General features: G+C 40.9%; 2 protein-coding genes across 17 annotated transcripts in view; both read left to right on the top strand.

Moving 5' to 3' along the window:
• The window catches only part of erfl1 (Ets2 repressor factor like 1), a 109,790-nt gene extending 98,294 nt beyond the window's left edge, over window positions 1-11,496 (top strand). For 6 of the 9 annotated variants that reach the window (XM_074653154.1, XM_074653151.1, XM_074653150.1 and 3 more), the window contains 5 exons: window positions 1,682-1,785; window positions 2,400-2,634; window positions 4,505-4,682; window positions 7,100-7,229; window positions 8,864-11,496. In XM_074653154.1, the coding sequence (XP_074509255.1) occupies window positions 1,695-1,785; window positions 2,400-2,634; window positions 4,505-4,682; window positions 7,100-7,229; window positions 8,864-9,675 (1,446 nt within the window). In that variant the 5' untranslated portion in view covers window positions 1,682-1,694 and the 3' untranslated portion in view covers window positions 9,676-11,496. The remainder of the gene's footprint in view (window positions 1-1,681; window positions 1,786-2,399; window positions 2,635-4,504; window positions 4,683-7,099; window positions 7,230-8,863) is intronic. The other 3 variants (XM_074653157.1, XM_074653156.1, XR_012596126.1) reach the window with 2 other exon arrangements.
• A 4,099-nt stretch (window positions 11,497-15,595) lies between these two features.
• Window positions 15,596-21,676, top strand: part of arhgef1 (Rho guanine nucleotide exchange factor (GEF) 1) — a 54,153-nt gene continuing 48,072 nt past the window's right edge. For 4 of the 8 annotated variants that reach the window (XM_074654914.1, XM_074654911.1, XM_074654913.1 and 1 more), the window contains exon 1: window positions 15,596-15,727. In XM_074654914.1, the coding sequence (XP_074511015.1) occupies window positions 15,641-15,727 (87 nt within the window). In that variant the 5' untranslated portion in view covers window positions 15,596-15,640. The remainder of the gene's footprint in view (window positions 15,728-21,676) is intronic. The other 4 variants (XM_074654910.1, XM_074654907.1, XM_074654908.1 and 1 more) reach the window with 3 other exon arrangements.

Genomic DNA, 21,676 nt, shown 5'->3' with positions numbered 1-21,676 from the left:
TAGAGAGGAATTTGAATCGTTGTTGTCCAAGGCAGTGATTCTCAAAGTGGGGTCCGTGGCTCTCTGTCTGGGGGTCCGCAAAATAATTTGCTATGAATTATAAAATTGTGCTGTATCATTTAAAAGTGTATATCTACGGATGGGGAACATTTGCACCAATAAAACAAACATATTGTGTCCATAACTCCGACCCATGTTAGCTTTGGGCCAATAGAAACTCTGATATGATTGTGACACACAGCAATAAGGTCATTGTTTTTAAGTTGAAGCACTCACTGAAAGTTAGTTTTAGACTGGTAAGTTTAAATATCTGGATTTATAAGAACTATGCTAGTCTTGTTTCTAAGATAAATTATTTGAAATGTAGGCTATAAATACTTTCAAGTTGATTCCAAATGCAATTTGAATGAAATCACAGTGCTATTAACATTCAATAAAACATTGCAAATTTACCCACTGTGGGACTAATAAAGGATTATCTCATCTTATCTTAACCTGATTCAAATTGAAATGTGTTTCTGTTTATCACTATGAAACAGGTCTGAAGTATTAAGGTTGAAATAGAAAAACAAATAGTTCCAATGGCATTTTAGAGTACAAATGGTAAGCATAGGCTTATTCTGTGTTATGATTAATAGGGGGTTCTTGGAAAATCTCCTCCCCTATCAGGGGTCCCTGTCCCCAAAATGTTTGAGACCCGCTGGTCTAAGGCAGCTGTGTATTTTGCATATTTGGTCATTAGTGATATCAAACATGAAAGTGTTCACGGACAGTCAATTTGTATAACCTGAAGCTGATTTCTGTTTTTTTCTAATATTATTTAAAAACTACTAACATTACCAGTGGTGGAGTGTGTTGAAAGTACTGTTCTTAGGTACAATTTTGATTTGGTTCTTGTACTTTACTAGTACTAGTACATTATACACTCCGTTGTCAGTTTATTAGGTGCAGATAGGTAAAACTGATGCAGTCTAATGCAACAGCCATGAAATCTTGAAATGCAATCCTAACTTCATGAAGGATATAATGTTCAGTTTTTGTTGAAACTGTTTCAGAGTTGATGTTGATTCAAATTTCTGGTCAATTCGTGGTGCTGTTGAATTGTATTGCGTTATACTGAGAGGTGTTTCTCAGTGATATAAAAAGCCTAAATTACGTAACAATCTTGTAAACTATTAAACCTACCTGTATCTAATGGTGTTGCACCTGAACGTAACGTTGCACATCGAGATCTTTGACTTAATCTGTAGTTTTTAATTTTAAAAACTCCACCAAGGCAGCCATATTATATATTAAAAGGTCCAATTTTTAATGTATAATATGACTCAACTTTAACTTGGTTTTCAAAAGTCTATTTAATTACTCCTGTTCATAAATGCACTATAGGGATGTCCACCATGTTGCATCAGACACAGCCTCAGGTGGCCACACAAGATCACATCCATCAAACACCTGATCTCTACCAAAGACATATGAAACATAACCTTGCCATATTTCACATCGATTTAAGGTACGTTTTTGAACTCCTATTGCGCCCTTAAACCCTTACGCAATACCTCCATTTTCAACAAAGTTTACACTCTTAAACTTCAACTTTAACTTGCTGAAATAAACCTGCTGGGTAGTTGTGTCTAGCTTTAGCAAATATTTTTATTTCTATTTTCTCTTTGTTTTGTTCCAGGTGTTGTGGAGGTATGGACTGTAACTGCGTCAGTGATCTGCTGCTCCCCCCGGTGCCTGCGCTCTGGACGCCAGGTCAGTCCCGCCATCAAGCTCTTGCAAGGGGTATATTTTCTTTGTTGACCAACCTAAAATCATGTATGTTGTAAAATGTAACCACTCACACATCTTCAAACATACCTCTAAATCTACACCCAGATCACACGTGCGAATTGAGTGCCAAAACAAGCAAATTCAGTTATGATAAAACATAACCATCATCATGAAAATCAAAGTGAGAACATGTCAAAATTCATCTCAAACTTTCAGCTATTTAAAAAAAAATAACCAAACACACGCACATTGGTAAACAAATTCAGCCTCTGGTAGTAATTGGTTGTATATCTAATGTTTTTTACAAGGCTAGTTAGTGCCAGATTCACTTTGGGATGAGTCAAAGAAGCTGCTTAACTCCGTCTATGATGTGCATACAGTCGGCCCGAGCAGCATCAATCAGATCTCTCCCAGCGAGCTGTCATCATCCCGCTGACCAATCTGTTGAGGCTAGAGGGCATTAGCGCAGACTAACATTGCTCAAGGCACGTGCTGTGATATTAAACACATCATCCCTCACCTCCATCACTCATCAGTCATTCAGACAGCGATCCCCCCCGGCAAGCAGCGGGACAAATGACAGGCCCTGACCTCATCCTCCCCTCTTTCCTGCTCCCTCTGCCCAGGGATCGCCTTCCCAGACTGGGCCTACAAGCCCGAGTCGAGCCCCGGGTCCAGGCAGATCCAGCTGTGGCACTTCATCCTGGAGCTGCTGCAGAAGGAGGAGTATAATGGGGTGATCGCGTGGCAGGGCGACTACGGGGAGTTCGTCATCAAGGATCCAGACGAGGTGGCTCGGCTGTGGGGGATGAGGAAGTGCAAACCTCACATGAACTACGACAAGCTGAGCAGGGCACTGAGGTATGTTTGTTGTGCTGAATGTCAACAAAATAATAACACTGTTGGTATCAGATAAATCAAGATGTTTATCACACCGCGGTTTACATAAATTGTTTACTCTTGTTTGGCTGAATCCCCACTTGCGTCTCTCTTTTTCATGTTGGTTTAATGGAAAGATAAAGGTGGGACTTTTTCCTGGGGAACGTCAATACCCTCAATTTCTCCTTATCTGTGGACATCCTAATGGAAAGTTCACCATTGAGCTGCCAAATAAAAAATTCAATAGGGATTTCAAAATTAAGCCCCAGTCTGAAAATTGCTTGGACTTCTTCTTCGGAGTGGAGAATGGGGGAAACTGCTCGGCACCGAACTTGCCGAAAGTAATTAAAATAATACCGCTCACACTCCGTACCTTCAGCAGTTTACACCCCCCAACCGCGCACACAGTTTTCTTATGCAAATACACACTACCCCGACTACCCTCCTCCCTCTGCTTTCCTTTGGCCTCTTGTTAATGGGGGCTGTCGTCAGAGTCTAATTGTTATGAATTGGCTGGGGCCACAATTAGCCTTCTTAATTAGCCTCACTTAATTGCTCAATTAAGGGCCACGGCACAATTGCCACGCAAAGCAAAACACGTACCCGTCGTTGCACTGGGCGCAGCCACTGTGGATACATGCTGATACCCACACGCTGCTGCTGTTTGTTGATATTGTGCGTCTGCATAATGAGGCATTGCTCGCCGGTATTTAATGCTGAGGTTGTCTAATGCATTCTGTATTTTTTTGTGCACTCACTGTGTACACTTTAAAAGAAAGAAGTGCTAAAAGCAAAGGCTTCCGAGATTTAAACTTCTATCTCGCGATAAGACATCCGCAGGTTTTTCAATTTGTGGAACCCCCCCCTGCGCTCCCCCACCTGAGCACCCAGCTCCGTTACCTGAGCCAGATGGCTCCATGTTTTGCCTTTACTGTTGATCAACCTCGCATCCTGGCAGACTGTACGTTGTGACACCTCGGTGGGTGGCACAGGAAACAGGCATGACGACGGCTCCACATGCCCATCGGGAGACACCTGAGGTCGTTACCATGGAGACCTCTCTTGTTGTCTTTGTAAATGTGATTTGCTGTTGAGAACAGTGGCAGCTCCCGGGCTGGATATCATGTTTCAGAGTCCAAATTGCGTCTGGTGATTCAAATAAATACCACATCCATCCTAAAATTTAGTAAATTATTTTCACTTCAACAGTGACGAATTTGTGTTTTCGAAATAAAATATATATTTTTTAATAAGTAGAAATGCGCTTGGTATCTCATTTTAAAACAGATATTTTTCAGGATTATGATAGTGTCTTTATTTATTTTAATGCCATAATCCATATCATATTATATCATAATCTAATACCCATATCAGTGTTTGAATTACTATAATCTTGTGGACGATGAAAGGAGTATTTTCTTTTGTTGTTTTTGCTCTAAAGTTGACTGTATGTTGAAGGCCTCTGAGGCTCAAAGGGATTCTGCTTTTTTGGCTTTTTTGGCTGTTAACAGCTGAATAAAATTTCCCTTTAAAGAACCATATTGTATTGAATCAATGCAGTCAGACATGAATTGATCTGAGTGAGGAGGAGATGAATAAAAACAGTGGGAAATCAGCATAGCTCTTGTCCTACAGCGCTGAACTTGTTTACTTATTCCTCTCTGTAAGCGATGAGACACAAAACCTTGATGCGAGCATTATATTAATCCTTCCCTCCTCTTTTCCTTTTCCTCTTCCTTTTTCCTTTATCCTTTATTCCCCCCACACATACTCCATCCTTCCTTCGATATCCTCTCCTCCTCCTCCTCCTCCTCCTCCTCCTCTTCCTCCTCCTCCTCCTCCTCCTCTGCAGGTATTACTACAACAAGCGCATTTTGCACAAAACCAAAGGGAAGCGTTTCACCTACAAGTTTAACTTCAGTAAGGTCGTGCTGGTGAACTACCCCATCCTGGATATGGCCAACTCTCCCTTCTTTCTGGCCCAGAACCACTTCAACGGGAGCGCCACCGCTCCAGACTGCAGCCCAGAGGTACGAAGGGTGGGATTAAAAGGAACTGGGAGAGGCTGGGATTGGTAGAGCAGTGGTTCACAACCTTTTTCCTCAAGGGACCCCTTTTCCATCATTGAGTTAACTGACATGTTTTATGAATATTTCATATTATATTCAATGCATAACAATAACAGTACACAGAACAAGTGATAAAATGTACATTTAACCCAAATAGTGAACACAATAACTGCAGGAAGGAACAAGTGATTTGGATACATTTTGAGGAGATTATTTCCTGTGGATATTGCATCAGATTAGTTTTCCTGTTATTTTTAGAAACGTTTAATACAATTCTCTGTATTATGTATATTTTTTTTAATTTTTAACAATCATACATATTTAATAAGCTTCTTTTTTTGACAAATTCAGGGTTTTTCTTCTCCCCGATGCTTGGCCAATGTTCTATCAGCTCTTTGGTTGTTTTAACTGCGTACTTTTCTAATGCAGGACGAGGCTGTTTAACAGAGAGAGAAGACTGTGAATATAACTTGTGTTCAGGTCTTCACTGTGCCCTTATCCTGTTTATATCATAAATAATAATACAAACTTTAAAAATAACAATTTCATTTAGTTTTCTTCACAGAAATGAATGAAATGCTGAGATTTAGGCGAACTGCATATTTTTAAAATAAGTTGTCTTACAACCTTTAAAATCAAGAAGGCCTCGCGACCCCCTGTGAAGCTTTGGCGAACCATTAGTGGGGTGTGGGACCCCCAGGTTGGGAACCAGTGTGGCAGAGGGATGTATTTTGTAAGATAAATTAAGTGTTAATCATATAGAATATGAACAGAAATGTACAGTCTGACTGACACATTTGAGAAATGAGACACATTCAGACTGAAATCTAAATTATAACCATATTTGATTTAACTCCGTGATTCAGTGTCTCTATAGCAGGTAATAAAAATAGCATTTAAATACACAGGGAATTTCATAATAAGAGATAACTGGAACAAAAAAAAAAGAAGGAGAAATAGCAAGACACAGAGCTCGACTCCTTAATTTTTTATTAATAGTAATTTGATTCAGGTAACTGAAATCCATTTCACTCTAGTGATTTTGCTGTTGTATTTCTCAGGCCCCTGCTGTGCGTTGGCTTTTTACAAGAGAATGGGTGGTAATCATCGTGTCTATCTTTTATTCACTGTCTCTGGTGGTCGTAATAGAATACTTATTATTTGCCCAGAGAGACTGTAAAACTTTTACAGAGCTAAATGGTATCAGAACACAGAAAGAAAGAAAAATTTCCTGATTTAGTTAAAAAAAAAATAATGTAATGACTTTACTTGTGGGTCTTTTAATACGATACGATATTTAAAGAAAATAATTTAAATGTGTTAGAAGTCTACACTATATTATAGCTATGGCTGTACACTGTAAAGTATTTTTTAACTTGTGCCAGTGTGCAGATAATTTTATTTATAACGTCCTAGACCGGGCACGTAACTTGAAAGTACAGTAAGAGCGAAACATCCATCATTTCTCTGCGCTATCCTTAAGACAGGATAAGGAGATGCCGACTCTGAAGGAGACAGTGGAGGGGGGACGGTTTTAACTTGTCCTTAAAACAAAAGAAGACATTATCCCCTCCTTCTCTCATCCCCGTCTCCGATGGCGTATCCATCTGTCATCGATTGAAAATGAAAGCAATAGAAAGCAAAGGGGTCGCGTCAGATCGGATCAATGGCGGTTCATTAATGCGGTTTGTTAAGCAACGCAGATCTCGCAGCTTGGGAGTACAGTCTCGCCTTTCAAACTTGGGGCTGCGGGGGTGACAGATACTATTGATCCAAAGTCCTGCTAGGAGAGAAAAAAAAATCCCCCCTTTGTCCCCGTGATTCCTGAGATTCAACTGTTCCATTTATTTTACCTTGCCTCCTTCTCCTTCACGTATATATTACACCAAAAAAAAATGCGCACCCCGACACACACACACACACACACACACACACACACACACACACACACACACACAGCTGCCCTACATCCTGAATGGATGTCATTCTTCTCAGATCTCAGTCCTATTCGTCCTGTGTCCCTTCACGCAGGACGAAGGCGCACAATCCCTCTCTCTCCTCGTCATTTATCCTTTGTGCCCGCTATCTTAATCGCTGGTCTCCATTTGACTCTGTACTCTTCCTGCCTTTGAGTCTCTGAGCCTCCGCGTCCTCCTACCTCCCTTTTTACCCCGAATCCCATGACGCCCCTTTTTATCCTGTCCTTGCTGCGACTCTGTCACTGTTTGCATCACACTCTGCAGGGTGCTGCTGTCAACTTTACACCGCACGACGCAGCAGCGCCACAAGGGCAGATTTGTAGCAATATGTCTGCTCTATTTGGGAGGTACACAAACTAATTTAATAATTTTCCCGCTCTCTTTTTTTCTTTGTCTCAGGCCATACAGTCCCTGTTTCCTCGTTTGCCAGACTCCGGCAGGGGAACGTCCCTGTTTGATCGAAGCACCGCGGCACCAGGGCCCGAAGGAGACAAGCTGAGACTGGATGCATTCCCCTTCCTCAGTTCAGGTGAGCTAGTAAAAGTTCGTCAAAAAGTGCCAGTGCAAAAAAAAAAATAGGAATCTTTCGGTATCCCGGAGACAAAGCCTTTTTATTTTTTTCATGAGGAGAAAGACAGCTTGTACAGAGGCGGTATAGGCAGACCTTCGTAAACAAAGGGAGGAGGAGAAGGTAGAGGGGAAGAGGAGAGCAGGGAGAAGAATGAGGATATGGGGAGGCATGAACATTTATTGTTAAAGGAAATAAGAGAGATGGCTGTCCCATCGCAGCCTGCAGTGAGGCTGCGCTTCAGGTGAGAGAGGCCAGGTTAGCTTGTGAATTATGCATTTCAGCGGTGGTAAGAAACAAGCTGAAACCCGGAGAAATCATCCACCTTTTCCAGCATGATTCTCCGCATTTGTCCTGTCCTTTCTCTGCATGCAAACGCAGCGTTGATTTGCGTATGTTTGCCTAATTGTCAGTGCGCATATGCTGCCTTTGTTTGCACCTCTGCACGCTCTATATGTGCATCAGAATGTGTGCAACTGTGCAGAGTTATAGAGAGGCAGTGTGTAAACAGATGTACTCACACACTCCTCATCACACACAACCTGCCCCCCCTCTCCTCCTTCCCCACTCTGTTTGTCCTCGGGTCCTATTCCCCCCTTCTTCCCTTCTCACCCTCCTCTCCCTCCCAAGTGTCTCTGCTGTCCTAATCCCTTCCCAGGCAGGAAGGCCCTAATTGAGGGTGCAGGCTTCAGTTTGTGGCCTGTGGGCGCCCATTACTGTGTTTTCATAAGCAAGTGAGGCCTGCCTGACTGATTCAATATTCATGTGTCTGCCAGCTACTCCTGGCCCAGCACGCTGAGACTTCACCACTGTCAAATTAGCCCTGCATAGTAAATAACGGAGTGAAAGAGAGAGCGAGGAAGAGGTGGAGGGTGCAGCAGAGAGAGGGAATCTTTGAGTTGGTTGTCAGTTGGAAGGAAGTACAGTAGGTGGAGAGGCAATGCTTTTGTTTGTTCATTAAAATTGAATTCCAGCATCACCTCAAATTTACCCCCCTGTTTTGTTATCAAGAGACGCTCACAAGGAATTAAAATATGATGTTGTATTTAATTTGCTACATCTTGAGGTTTTTGCTTAATCTAAAATGATACGGTGACATGTCAGGAAATTCAGTGGGGGACAGGAGATCGACAAGTTTCCTCTCTGTCAGTTACTTAACCTCTGGAAGTACACGGAGCAGGCTGCTGATGCATTCTTTATTATTTGTCAGCTACATTTTTCAACAAGGCGACTGTCACCGCTGTGATGAAGTGTTGCAACACAATCTCCTTTTTTTAACATACAAAAAATGCATAACACAATGTTTGAAAACTCTGCTTGATTAGATGTTTATTGCAGAATCTCTGTGTTCACATCTGGTTTTTCAGCCGTGTGAAGTGGGTGTACTTCTCAGTTCTGGCATGCATAAATGAACCATCAGATTTTTTTTTTTTTTGTTGAAAAGAAGCCGTGCCAGAATTGGCCCCCGTGGCTTCTGATTAGACTTGCTAATACCGATGAGCATAATTAGTGAACATTCTTGAATGTTGTATGTCAAGAAACCTTTGGCCTCTTCTGAGAGCTAACCTCCGTCTCTGTGGTTTTCTCTGTCCTAGGTGCCCCATGCTACACCAAACCCCCGTCCCTGCTGGGCCCGTACCCTCGCAACCCACCCTTTGACTACCCCTGGGGCTTCAACCCCTACCTCCCAGGGGCCTTCTCTCTCAATAACTGCCCCAAACTGCCCCCTGGCTCCCTCTACCCCTCCGGGTTTTACCCCAACCCTTTGCAGAGCAGCCTCTCCCAGCTGCCTCACCCCTTCTCCTCCCTGCTCCCCCCAGGGGAGGCAGGTGCGGGTGAGAGGGGAGCGGCGGGAGCAACCGGAGGGACGAACGGCACGGCGGGTGGTCAGCCAATCCGACTCTGCCTGCCACCCTACCCCGGGAGCCTGTCACTGGGTCGGACGGACGTTGGCACATTGGGGGAGAGGGAAAGAGCTGAGGCCAATCCTCCGGTTACTGGGCTGAGTCTGGGGCTAGGAGCGATCGGCCTGGCAGCCGGGACCGGGACAGGCCGGCAGAGCCCCTCAGAGAGGAGAGGAGGAGGGCTGAAGCAGGACCCGGAGTCAGACTCAGACCTGGAGATCACAGATCTGAGCGACTGCAGCTCGGACAACGAAAACGATCACGAATTCGGCATCAGGAAGGAATCCAGCCTGGCGAACCGATCACAGATAGTGCTGGATGGAAAGAAAGGGAGCGCGCTGCCACCCGTCTCCTCTCTCCCCCCGACAGCGTCCCCACATCCTCTGAAGAGCCTGATGCCCGTCAGTCCCCCGCCCCCGTCCCTGCCTCCGACACTTTCCCCCTCCGTGGCTGTGCATGAAAGACACAGGGAGACAGAGACTCTCAAAATGATACCCAGCTAAGACATTTTCTCCCGCGTCCACCATCTTGCCAGTCTGTGCTCTGATAACTCTCTTTTTCTCTCCTTTCTTTTCTCGGAGACACTTTTCTGCTTTAAATTGTCAACTCCCCAATCACTCTCGATAGATACTTTTTTCCCCAGGAAAGGCAGTTGTGTTCTTTACTTCTGAAATTACTGTTTCCCTGTTTGCTGTGTAAGTTTTTAACTTGCCTACAGTCCATTACACCACCAACTCGTCCATCTTAGAATACATGGGGCGTACAGTTTTTTAGCTGTCTGTATCAGCATCTTGTCCTTTCTGTTTTGATCTCTCACACCAAATGATCGCTGCGTGGTCTGTAGACTTGTTGTACGCGTTGCCTCTACAATTTGCCGTCTGCGGCCGAGCTATGATAGAAGGCAGTGAGGTGGTAAATTACAACACAGCGATGCCTGCCTTGACAAACATTAACAAACAACATCCCTACGCTAACGGAACAGAACAACAAATAATGCTCAGATCGATCCAATTTTACAGATTTGTCCTGTAATTCTTGAGATTTGGACCATACATATATAATCACTTTTAAGACATAGTCAAATACTGCCACCTAGTGGTCCTTTCAGTCAACGTCTCCTTCCATGAAATCATCTTACCTCCGTAATCCTGTGAGTAAAATAGTTGCCCCTGACTTTATTTTGCACTTACTTTTATATGATATTGTTTCTTGCGGGGTTAATTTAAATGTTTAAATCCATATTTCTAATAGTGTTAACTGTGATAGTCTGTGAATATTTATTTTGTCCTGTGGTTTGAGTATTTCCTGCACACATTTTCTAAAAAAAAAGGAAAGAAAAAGAGAGCAGAGGGAGCTGGACCAAACCTAGAAATTTGTATGAATATTTCAGTGTATATATTTTATTATGTTGTACATTACATTTAATTATTATTCACTATGATAAGATTTAGCTGTATTGTTGTGATTTAATTCAGTATTTAAACATGTTGGATAAATTATAAGCTTAGGTGTATCAAAGTTTAAATTATTAATGGCAGATGATCTGCACTCTGAAGATGTTTTTCTATGATGAGGACAGAGTTCACACTGGGAATTGTCTCTGATTTTCTCGACCCCAATTAATTGTGCCCTTTGGTCATTTTTGCCAGATGCCCAACGTACGAACCCTTTGGGTTCAAAAACACGCCGGTAGACTTATTTTTATAGTTAGCATTCACCCAGTGTAACTGTACTGTAATTAGTCAAAAGTGAATAATATTGGTCTTTGCATTTTCTTTTTTAAATCCTCCCCTGAAAATCTGTTTTGATTATTTTTCAATCAGTGCTTTTTGTCCATGCCAACAGCAGGGCAATCGGTTTTGCTTGAGGACATTAAAAAATAAAATATTCAGAAACTGTTTATGTTTGTTCTACCCAGATCTAACGACCAACATCCTCCCTCCGGCCCCGTCTCTCAGCACAGAGTGAACACTACACCATCTTGTACAGCTTCATAGCCTTTATAGCCTATGATTTGTCAAACAGTGGCGGTATACGATTAGTTGTGAAAGCTCTATTGTAAAGTTAATGTAAAGCTCTATGTTTGTTGAGTTGCTACAGGAAAAGGCCTCCAGTCACCTCCACAGTGGTGGAACACTAAACTAACAGCTGTAAATACTGTTTCCTTTGTGTGTGTATGTGTGTGTACACATCCCAAAATGACAACGCAGTGGTTTTACCTGTCATCTCTCTTTGTTTTACTGTAAAGAGGAAAAATGGAAAGTGCAAAAAAGAAGAAAAAAGATGAATATCTTCAAAAGCAATAAACAATATTCTGGATAGTGGACTGTTGTTGACTGTGAGTTTGTTGAATGGATCATAATGTTTGAAATTCATTGCAGGTTTTCCGACACATTTTATTCATGCCAGCGAACAAACCCGTGATACACAGACATATTCTTTTGGCCTCCACAGTATATTTAAATATTTGGAATGAAACTACATTTTTCTATCTGGTCACTCTTTATCTCCTGTAGTTAGTAAATCATAATATAAATAATTCAGATGTGACTGCTGATATCTGCTAAATTTGAATGTATCTTAATGTTTCTGAGTCCTGCTTGGTTTTGACAGCAAAAACAAAGTTAAAAAAAAATAATTGCACCGCACTGACACAAAAAAATTATGTAATTCTTAGGGTTTATTTATCATTTGCCAATTCCAGCAAAGCATTCATTGGCAATTAAAATGTTTGGTCTCAGGTTCCTTTAACAATGCCCATAAAGTATGTATATATAAAAGGAGAAATCACACAAATAAATGTAAAAGCAAATTGATAATCGAAGGCAGAAAATAGTGCAATTATAAAACAGAATGAAAAATAGCAAAGTTGAGGAGGAGCTCGAGACACGGCAGCCGTCCACGACGCCATCTTGCTAAGGAAGAGCTACATTGTGAAGAAAATAAGAATTAAAATTGGGAAGTTTGATGTCATCACAGCAAATCTGTATAGATATTTGTTAAAACAGCCCATATTTTGTCCTCGATTAATAAGATTCATGAAAGCCTTAATTGAATAATTAGAGAATAACTGATAAAAGTAATATATAGATTCTAATGCTAATTTTCTACACAACAATAATAATAATAATAATGATAAAATTAATACAGCCTGAACCATCATAAAGGACGTGCCTACATTACAAGGATACCTGTAGAAGGTATTCATTCAGACACATATTTTAATATTGAAACGCTGACTGTTACAAACTCTGTTGGAGTTGTTTGTATTTTCTTATTATTACATGTTATTATAGACATATGCCATACTTCCAATTAATGGTAGAAATAGCAGTTCATTCAACACATGCAGACACAAAACATATTTTTCTTCGCCGTCTCTGTCATTTGCAAACCTCTCACCCCCAATCAGGATATTACTAGTTTGAATGCAAGTTGTGAGACAGCATCTACAAACGTTAAGTCATAACCTGAGTAGTAACATCATACTTCAAAGGGCTGAAAACAGATTAGTAGATTTTGCACGGTTTGAACGTATAAAGGGCAGGACTGAGGAATGTTTGTACAATCTCACAGTCAGTGAAACAACTTTGTGACCTTATGTCCTCAACGATCACATCTACGGTTTTAAATCGCCACTCAAAATGTGTGATTTAATCAAGGTTATGACCATGATACAAAACAATGAGGAGTAAATCTGATGGGAAAGCAGACAGAGAGGTTGAGTCTAGCGGGAAGTGACAAAGTCCTCATTATGTTGCAGTTCATTCTCAGCCCAACTGCCATTCCCGTCATCTTTAAACACTTCGCCACCAAGTTATCTAAGGTTTGAGTCCTTACATGCCTGGGTTTAAATAAGGAGATAACTAAATAAATTGTTCAGTACTGTGTCAACCTGTAATGCAAATTTGACTTTATGTCAACCCGACATGGACAAGAAGTCCTTATCAAGATTTGAAAATATCCACAATTCCATGAAAACTGATTATGATGACGATCAAGTGATTGTTTTGTCAACAAGATCAAGAATTAACCTCAGATTTATTTCTGTTGTGACATTAAAACCTTAAGGATTCACTAAACAGACATGCAGTTATATGTCTGATTAGTTTGAGCGCACAGGTCAAATTGAAAGGTCACATCTCCAGTAAACCTGCAGATGTGAAGGCGACCAGGTCATGTGTGTGTTTCTCCACAAGGTGGAGCAAAGAGGCAGGAATAGAAGTGAGGCAACTAGTGAACAAAGCAGGTAGTAAAGTTTGACTAGAGTAATCTACTCTGTAAACACCATAAAGTCTGTGTGTGTAAACACTACAATTGCTCTGATTTCACGCCAGGTATGTCATTTATGGTCTGTAATCTGTTCATTGGTTCACAGTAGTGTTTGCATTTTATTCATGGGCAGATACATCAGCTGAACACAAAAGTGAAATAATGTGTGATTAAAGCTGCAGTAGGCAGAATGTTTTTGGCATCATTGGACAAAAATTATATAATAATCTTTCAGCATATTGTTATTCAAATGTTCTGAGAGAAAACAAGACTTCTCCACCTCCTCATGGCTCTGTTTTGAGGCTTTAAAAAATCTAGCCCCTGACGGGAGACTTTTGCCAATCACAGGTCATTTCATTGAGAGAAAGCGTTCCTGTTGTTGGCTGTTCATTCAACGGAGGCAGCCCTCAATCACTCGCTAACTCCAATCAAATGGACAAACTAGACAGCGCTGATCAAATAGGAATCAATATTCTGTTACTGTAATTCCTCAAATATTTTCAGAAACATCTTGTTGTGTACTGTTTAGCTGTAAAATGAGAGTGTGCTCCGGCGGTTGGGCGGTGCTTGGTATTTCCTCAACTGATCTCAACATGGCGGCCGCCTCACAAACTTTCTCATTTTACAGCTAAACAGTACGCTACAAGATGTTTCTGAAAACATTTGAGGAGAGAAATAGGAATTAAAGTAACAGAATATTGATTCACATTTGATCAGCGCTGCCTAGTTTGACCATTTGATCGGAGTTTGCGAGTGATTGTCAGCTGCTCAGAGACGGCAGGTTCCAGCTCGGCTCTGATTGGTTGTTTTCCTCCGGTCTGTAAAATCTTGCAGATGCCATTAGGAGCACCGGAGGACACAGAGGCACATGATTTTTTTTCAGATTACCAGTCTCATGCACTACTGTCAGTTTTATAAAAATAACTTTTATTTAATCATATTTGCTCCAATTCTACCTACTGCAGCTTTAATACAGGTTTAGGAGATAACAAATGACAATATAGTAATATAGGAAGAAAACTAATTTCCTGTTCGCTGCATACATCTCAGACATTAATACTAGTGATAAGAGAGAAGTCAGCTTTTTGCAACAAGGCTTCCTCTAAGTTCATGTAGGACAGGGGTCAGCAACCTGTGGCTCTGGAGCCACATGCGGCTCTCTAGCCCCTCTCCAGTGGCTACCTGTGGACTTTTTTTAAATGGAAATGAATAACTGTTTATTGTTTACATTTTCATTTTTATTTATCATTGTTGTAGATCTATGGTACGACGGAGTATTAGGGCCACATTGAGAATAAAGTCGTAATATTATGAGAATAAAGTCAAAAGTTTATGAGAAAAAAAGTTGTAATATTATGAGAATATATCTTTTACTTTATTTATCTGCTTTTATTGTCTTGTGAAGCACTTTGTAACATCTGTTTTGAGAAGTGCTATATAAATACATTTATTATTATTATTATTATTATATGTAAAATTCAATAAAAATATTGTTTAAAAACAACAACAACAACAACAACAACAACAACAACAACAACACAGTCACATATCCTAGCCAAATATTTCGTAAAGATGTAGCTTTTATAAAAAAAAAAGGCCTACAAACTATGTAATAAATATCACGCTTATAATAAAATATTTCAGTTAATACAAGGTGAGAACTACATGGGGACGAATTAGTTTATTTACTGCTTTTATTGTCTTGTGAAGCACTTTGTAACATCTGTTTTGGAAGTGCTATATAAGTACATTTATAATTATTATTATTATTATTATTATATGTAAAATTCAATAAAAATATTGTTTAAAAAAAAAAAAAAAAAGAACAACACTGTAACATATCCTAGCTAAATATTTCGTAAAGATTTAGCTTTTATATAAAAAAAAGGACTACAAACTATGTATAAATATCACGCTTATAATACAATATTTCAGTTAAGCACAAGGTGAGAACTGAATGGGGACGAGTTAGTGTGTGACACCGCGCGGAAACAAGCCGTTTTTGACGGTTTACTTTAAAAACTTTGACAGTTGAGCTAAAAAAACACAAAATAACCAACAACTTACATTAAAATCAGTTTTTATATGTTACCAGACACACTGTATTAAAGCTTTACTTCACATATCCTCCGTCCTCTCTCTCTCTGTGTGTGTGTGTGTGTTTCTCTCTCTGATGTTTCTCTACTTCCGCGTACAATGTTTTTTTCCCTTCTGACACAACGACAACTTTCTAACAGGAAACCTATCAGCCGCGCGTCTGTCTCTCTCTCTCTCTATCCACCGGTGAGTCTCTTATATTTACACTCTTTAGCGCAGACGGACACGATAACGAACTTTATAAAGCTCTTGTTTGTGTGGTTGAATGTAAAGTGTGTGTTTGTTTTAACCGAGAGAGAGAGAGAGAGAGAGAGAGTAGGGTTCATTCCTCCGAGCTGCAGCCCGGGCAGGAATGCTGCTGCTCGGCTGGGCTGAACCGCGACACATACCTCTCCTGTTCTCTGGATAAAAGAGCTGATAAAAGGTTTTTATTCAACATTGTGGTTAATGAATGTAGAACTAACATGACTCTTTATCAGGGACAACTTGAAGTACGTGTCAGAAGCAGTTAATGTGGGTATAACTTCAGGTAGAGAGTTGGTGTGTTTTTCTGGCAAAGCCATCTGTATGTAGGGTTTCTTACAACGTTTATGTCTTTATACCAAACTACAAATCACTTTCCCAAAAGGGTTGTCATTTAGTAATTCAAGTGTTCTGAGGGAAAACTAGACTTCTGCACCTCCTCATGGCTCTGTACGTGTCAGAAGCAGTTATTGTGGGGAACTTCAGGTAGCAGAGTTGGTGTGTTTTTCTGGCATGTAGGACTTTTATTTATGTCTTTATACCAAATTACAAATCACTTTCCTCAAAGGTTTGTCATTTGAGTTTATAGCCCAGCCAACATGTTCATGTGAGCCCCACATGGGTTATCCTGGGGGTACCAAGTGGGTCAACTAATGTGGGTCCTAGGTGGGTCACTAATGGGAAATTAGTGTATGGGCTCAGAATGGGCAATGCAAATGCTGCCCAGTTGAGTCAACTAAATAGGTCCCACATGGGCTCCCCCAAGTGGGCTACCCATGTGGGTCACTAATGGGAAATTAGAGATGGGTTTTGGTTTATGTTGCCCATATTGGGCCCATATAACACCCAGTGTACTCCTGCATGAAACCCACAAGGGTAACTGGCATGGGGCCAACATGGAAACTGTGGACAAACCAACTTACAACCAATATGTCAGCCCATGTAGTCACCATGTAGTACCCACATCAAACTTAAAGCTGGGACTAAGATGGGTCTTGGGTATGTTGCCCAGTTTGGGCCCACATAACACCCATTGTAATCCTGCATGGAATCTATGTGGGCAATTGACATTGGGCCATTATGGAACCCGCGGACAATCCCACATAGGGCCCATTTTTGTGTATTGTATTCTTATCTTCTTTGCAAGAAGTATCCTGCTGACATTTATCATAGGGGGACTGCTGTTTCTCATAAGGAAATACAGTTATGAACCTTTTACTTCTTACATTTTCTGCTCTGTCCATTTGAAACAAATCCTCTTAGCAACTGTGATTACAGAGGCTTATTTATCATCAGTGCCAGATCAAGCTTTTCCTCTTATTTATTTGTCAACATTGTTTTTTACACAACATGAAAAGGAGGCTATTTATTTATTTATTTATTTATTTAAAAAAGATCCCCATTAGTTGATACCAATGGCATCAGCTAGTCTTCCTGGGGTCCGAAATCAAGTTCATTACATTTATCACATACATACTATATACAACATCATATTTGTGTTACACTAATAACATTCAAATTTTCCAAACATATATAAATTTCACCTTCATACACAATCTTCCACAACCATTTAGCCTCAAGGCCCATCATCAGGGGAAAAGGAACTAAAGAAAAACCATACATGACCAACACTGGACTATCGATCAGCTGCTTAAGTAATGTATTCTTAGATAGTATTTGAATGAGGATTTGTTAGAGGATTGACGGATGTAAAGAGGGCAGCTATTCCAATGATTGATGGCACGATAAATGACTTCAATGTCTTTTTTAAGGCATTCGATTTTGGGTGAGGTAACATGATTTGGCCACCACCTGCTGTTCTAGTGAAATGACTGTGACAACTCTGCATTTGGTGATTTGACTGTGTAAAATCTCGGGTTTAGTAGCTATGTGTGACATGAGTCCCTCCCAGTTTTCTCTCTCTCCCCCCTCCCTCCTCCTCTTTTCCTATATCACTCACTCATCTGATCAGCCTATATAGAGTGGGGTGTTTCAGTCCAGACAGTGTTCAGTAATTAGTGTCTGCATATAATTGATTATCCATGATGATTTTGCCTTGTGAAACAGAGGACATTGCCTGTGCAGTATAGGCGAGAGTTTCCTGCGCTCACAGGAAACTGCAATTACTGTACATCTAGTGCGGCTTCATTATCTCACTGCAGTCATTAACTAAAGATAGGAGGCTGGAGGAACAGTGTGTGGCTGTGTTTGCCAGTTAAGACCTGATGTTTTCATTAATCACGCTTCAAAAAAACATTTCTTTTTGCCAGGTTGCCAGGCCAGTTTGACTTGCATTTATGACTTACAGGAATTACTCTACAAGCAGGATCTCTGTCCAAACAAACTCATAATTCAAGTGAATTTTAATAAGGTTTGCCAATTATTAGACGCTGCCATGTGTGTGTTAAGGGCGTTGCAGCTGGCGGTTTCGGAGACTGTGACGCGTTCCCAGCCAGACGCTGCACCCCAGAGGCCCCATGTGAAGCAGGGCCCTGCCACTTCCTGTTACGCTCTGCTAGACTAGAGGAGCACTGCACTTGTCATCTCTCTCTCCCTCCACATTTTACAAGTGCAGGCTTGTCTGGAGCCCAAAGGCTACCTTCTCTTCCTTTTAAAGGAATGTTGGCTATTTAATCTGAGTTGCTGTGCCGCTCTCTTCCTCCATGTCTCTCGCTCTCTCTATTGTTATAAGCCTACGTAAACTCACCCACATCCACTGTCTCTCAGAGTAAGATAAACTCCGATATAGGGCTGCAGCGAGGCGTCGTCGTTAGCCTCTGTGAGAAATACCCAACAACTGGAATGACAGGTAATGGCACCCACAGTGGAACAGCCAGGGGGTGTCCTAAGGGCCTGGAGCTGTGTTGCAGGCAAGCTAATAATTTACTGTAGTCAGGCTCGGACTTCAAAGGGAACACAGGTATTCTTCTCTGGCTGCAGTTAGATTGACGCGCAGGCAGCAGATAATGAGAGACAGAGCGGACCGGGCTGCTCTTCTTCTCTCTGCGGGTCAGCAATGAAATCTACTGATTCCTCCTGAATGAGCTCAGTGAATGAGTGAGTGAGGTGGGGTGAAGTTTCAAAAGTAACTTGTGTGTGTGTGTGTGTGTGTGTGTGTGTGTGTGTGTGTGTGTGTGTGTGTGTGTGTGTGTGTGTGTGTGTGTGTGTGTGTGTGGGTGTGTGTGTGGGTGTGTGTGTGGGAGTGCACTGCACAGCACAGGAAGGTGGTTATGCCATATACGCCTGTGACACAGCTACACCTGAAACCACAGCTAATCTCAGCATCTAGCAAGGTGACACATTGTGTTTCTGCAACTGTTTGAATGAATCACTCATGGATGTAGTATGTTATTATACATGTATAAAGTGAGACAATAGAGATGTGTCGGCTAGTGGGCATTTTGCTACACCATTTCAATTCCATTAATATCTGTGGTTGTTGTAGGCCATCTGCAGGCAACGTTGTAAATCAGTGTGCAGGATTTCAGTTTGCATCAGTGTGATGATGTACCTTGGTTTGTCCAGTTTTACTGGATTATTAACTGGATTAGCCACAAGCAGGCTAGGGGTGTAAGAAAATATCGATACACATGAGTATCGAGATATTATAGTTTGTGTATCTATTTTGAATTAACCTCTTAAAAATCCAAAGTCCGGCTGTCGGGCCCCGTCACTACTCTGTCTTTCAGAGGTTGTAGCGGGTCCAGTCTTAAAGCTAGAGTGAACGTACTGGCATCACATGAAAACATAAGGAGTCCATTGGTACCAAACATGTCATACTAGCGTGTTGCGAAGGAGGCTAAATAACGCTCCAAAGTTATGCTAAATTTTGGCGAGGAAAAACTGTCATGGCCATTTTCAAAGGGGCCCCTTGACCTCTGACCTCAAGATATGTGAATGAAAAGGGGTTCTATGGGTACCCACGAGTCTCCCCTTTACAGACATGCCCACTTTATGATAATCACATACAGTTTGGGGCAAAAACCATGCAGTTTTTTACATGCAATATAAATGTGTTATTTTTTGCCTATTTTAAAATGGTGTGTTTGAATATTTCTGCATACTGGGGTCCCTGAACAGTCTTGAAATTACATGAATTGAGTATCACTGTAAAGCTGAGACTTGTGGCTCAAATGAGTCTAATTGTATTCATGTGTAATGATGTTAGTCCCAATAGTAGCCATTTCCCATTACTCAGATTTTATACATATGGTGGTGTGTCTTTATGACAGTATTCCTAAAATTAGATTTAAAAAATCACAATATATCACCTTGCTTACAGTATCGCAATATATTGAATTGTAACCCCTGTATAATGATACGTATCATATCGCCAGATTCATGCCAATACACAGCCCTTAAACAGACATTATTCTACTCTATTCTATTCTATTATCTATGAAGGGTTCCTTAATTGAATTTTCAGATAATAATCTATATCATAATATTTTGTCACATTGAGGTTAGAGACCTCTTTGGCAAGGGAGACCAGCATAAAAAGACAAAACAATACTAAAACCGACAACATTAGACCTTTTCACCAAGAAAAGCACAGATGTAAATAATAAAAATGAATGATGGCTGTATTCCTCATTTAGCTGCTTCAGGTCCTGGTATCGTTCATTCTGGATCAGCGTCACACTGTCATGACTTACTGGGACACTTGAATGGAACGAAGCCATCATTGATGTTATTAGTAACACACCTGTGTTTTTTCTGCTATGATGAGTCAAAATGTCTGCTGTTAAGGCGGCGTCTGAAATCACTCCCTCATTCGCTCATTCACTACCCTCCATTTATAATAGACACTATAGACATACAGTAATAGTTTACTCTGTAGTGAGCTCTACATTACTACTTTACTAAGCATTATCATTTTGTCATGTCACATGAAACATTTTCTATAAAATGCAGCAACTAACATGAGATTGAAACACACTACTTTATTTATTCTATTGTGGGACTATATAATGCATAACTTTCACATTCAGAATTCAGACAGTTCATATAGACCCTTTATAGACCTTTTCATTGCCGTTATGTTGCGAGGGCAACAGCTTTGGTCCGAGTTTACTTCCTGTTAGCTACTGCACTAACAAACATTGGAAGAGGAAATACTCAGGGGCCCATTTAGAGTGTTTATGTTGTCAAGTTTGAAAAGGTTTATAGTAAATACGGGGTGATTTGAGGACACAGCCAAAGAAGAGCTATGCACAGAGACAATTACCACTGGAGGCATTTTCCATAGAATTTTACACTATGCATTATATTGGTATTGCAATATAAGATTAAATATAACAGATGCTTTTAGCCCTGTTGCCCCTTTGTATGTATGGCTGTAATGGTATGGAGTTTTTATAAAACGCTTTAAAGGGTAACTCCAGTGATTTAGTTTTCCACAAAGTTAGGAGACTTTGAATATACACAAACAATGGTGGTGTGTGTATGATGATGGCTGCCTAAAAAAAGGGTAAAAACGACAGTGACCTTCCCTCTGTTTCGCAGTTCCACCTGGCAGCACCAATTACATCATTCCTCTTTCACTTTGCCATGTTTACAGTTGTGCGTGGAAGAGCGCTCTGCGCTCCTATTGGTCAAAGTCATGTATGTGAGGGAACATGTCACGGAATGTAAAAAAATATTCTAATATGCTAGTCTTTCTGTCGGGACGTTGTGAGGCGTCCCAGATGCGGCGTTGGTTGTCGCCCACTATGACACACTACACGGGACAAAACGATCGATTGTTGCTAGGGCTGGGCAATAGGCTTGCAGCGGTAGTCTGTGTTACTGGTGTTACACCATGGTCGGGCATACACCGATTAAGTTAATTCCCCACTGTCGTTTTGCTTTTTTTATAGAAATAAAACCCATTTAGTTCATTTTGGCATTTCT

This window comes from Sebastes fasciatus, chromosome 12 (genome assembly GCF_043250625.1).
Source record: "Sebastes fasciatus isolate fSebFas1 chromosome 12, fSebFas1.pri, whole genome shotgun sequence".
Lineage (NCBI taxonomy): Eukaryota > Metazoa > Chordata > Actinopteri > Perciformes > Sebastidae > Sebastes > Sebastes fasciatus.
The sequence above is the reverse complement of the archived record's forward strand: the minus strand, read 5'-3'. Positions and strand labels throughout refer to the sequence as shown.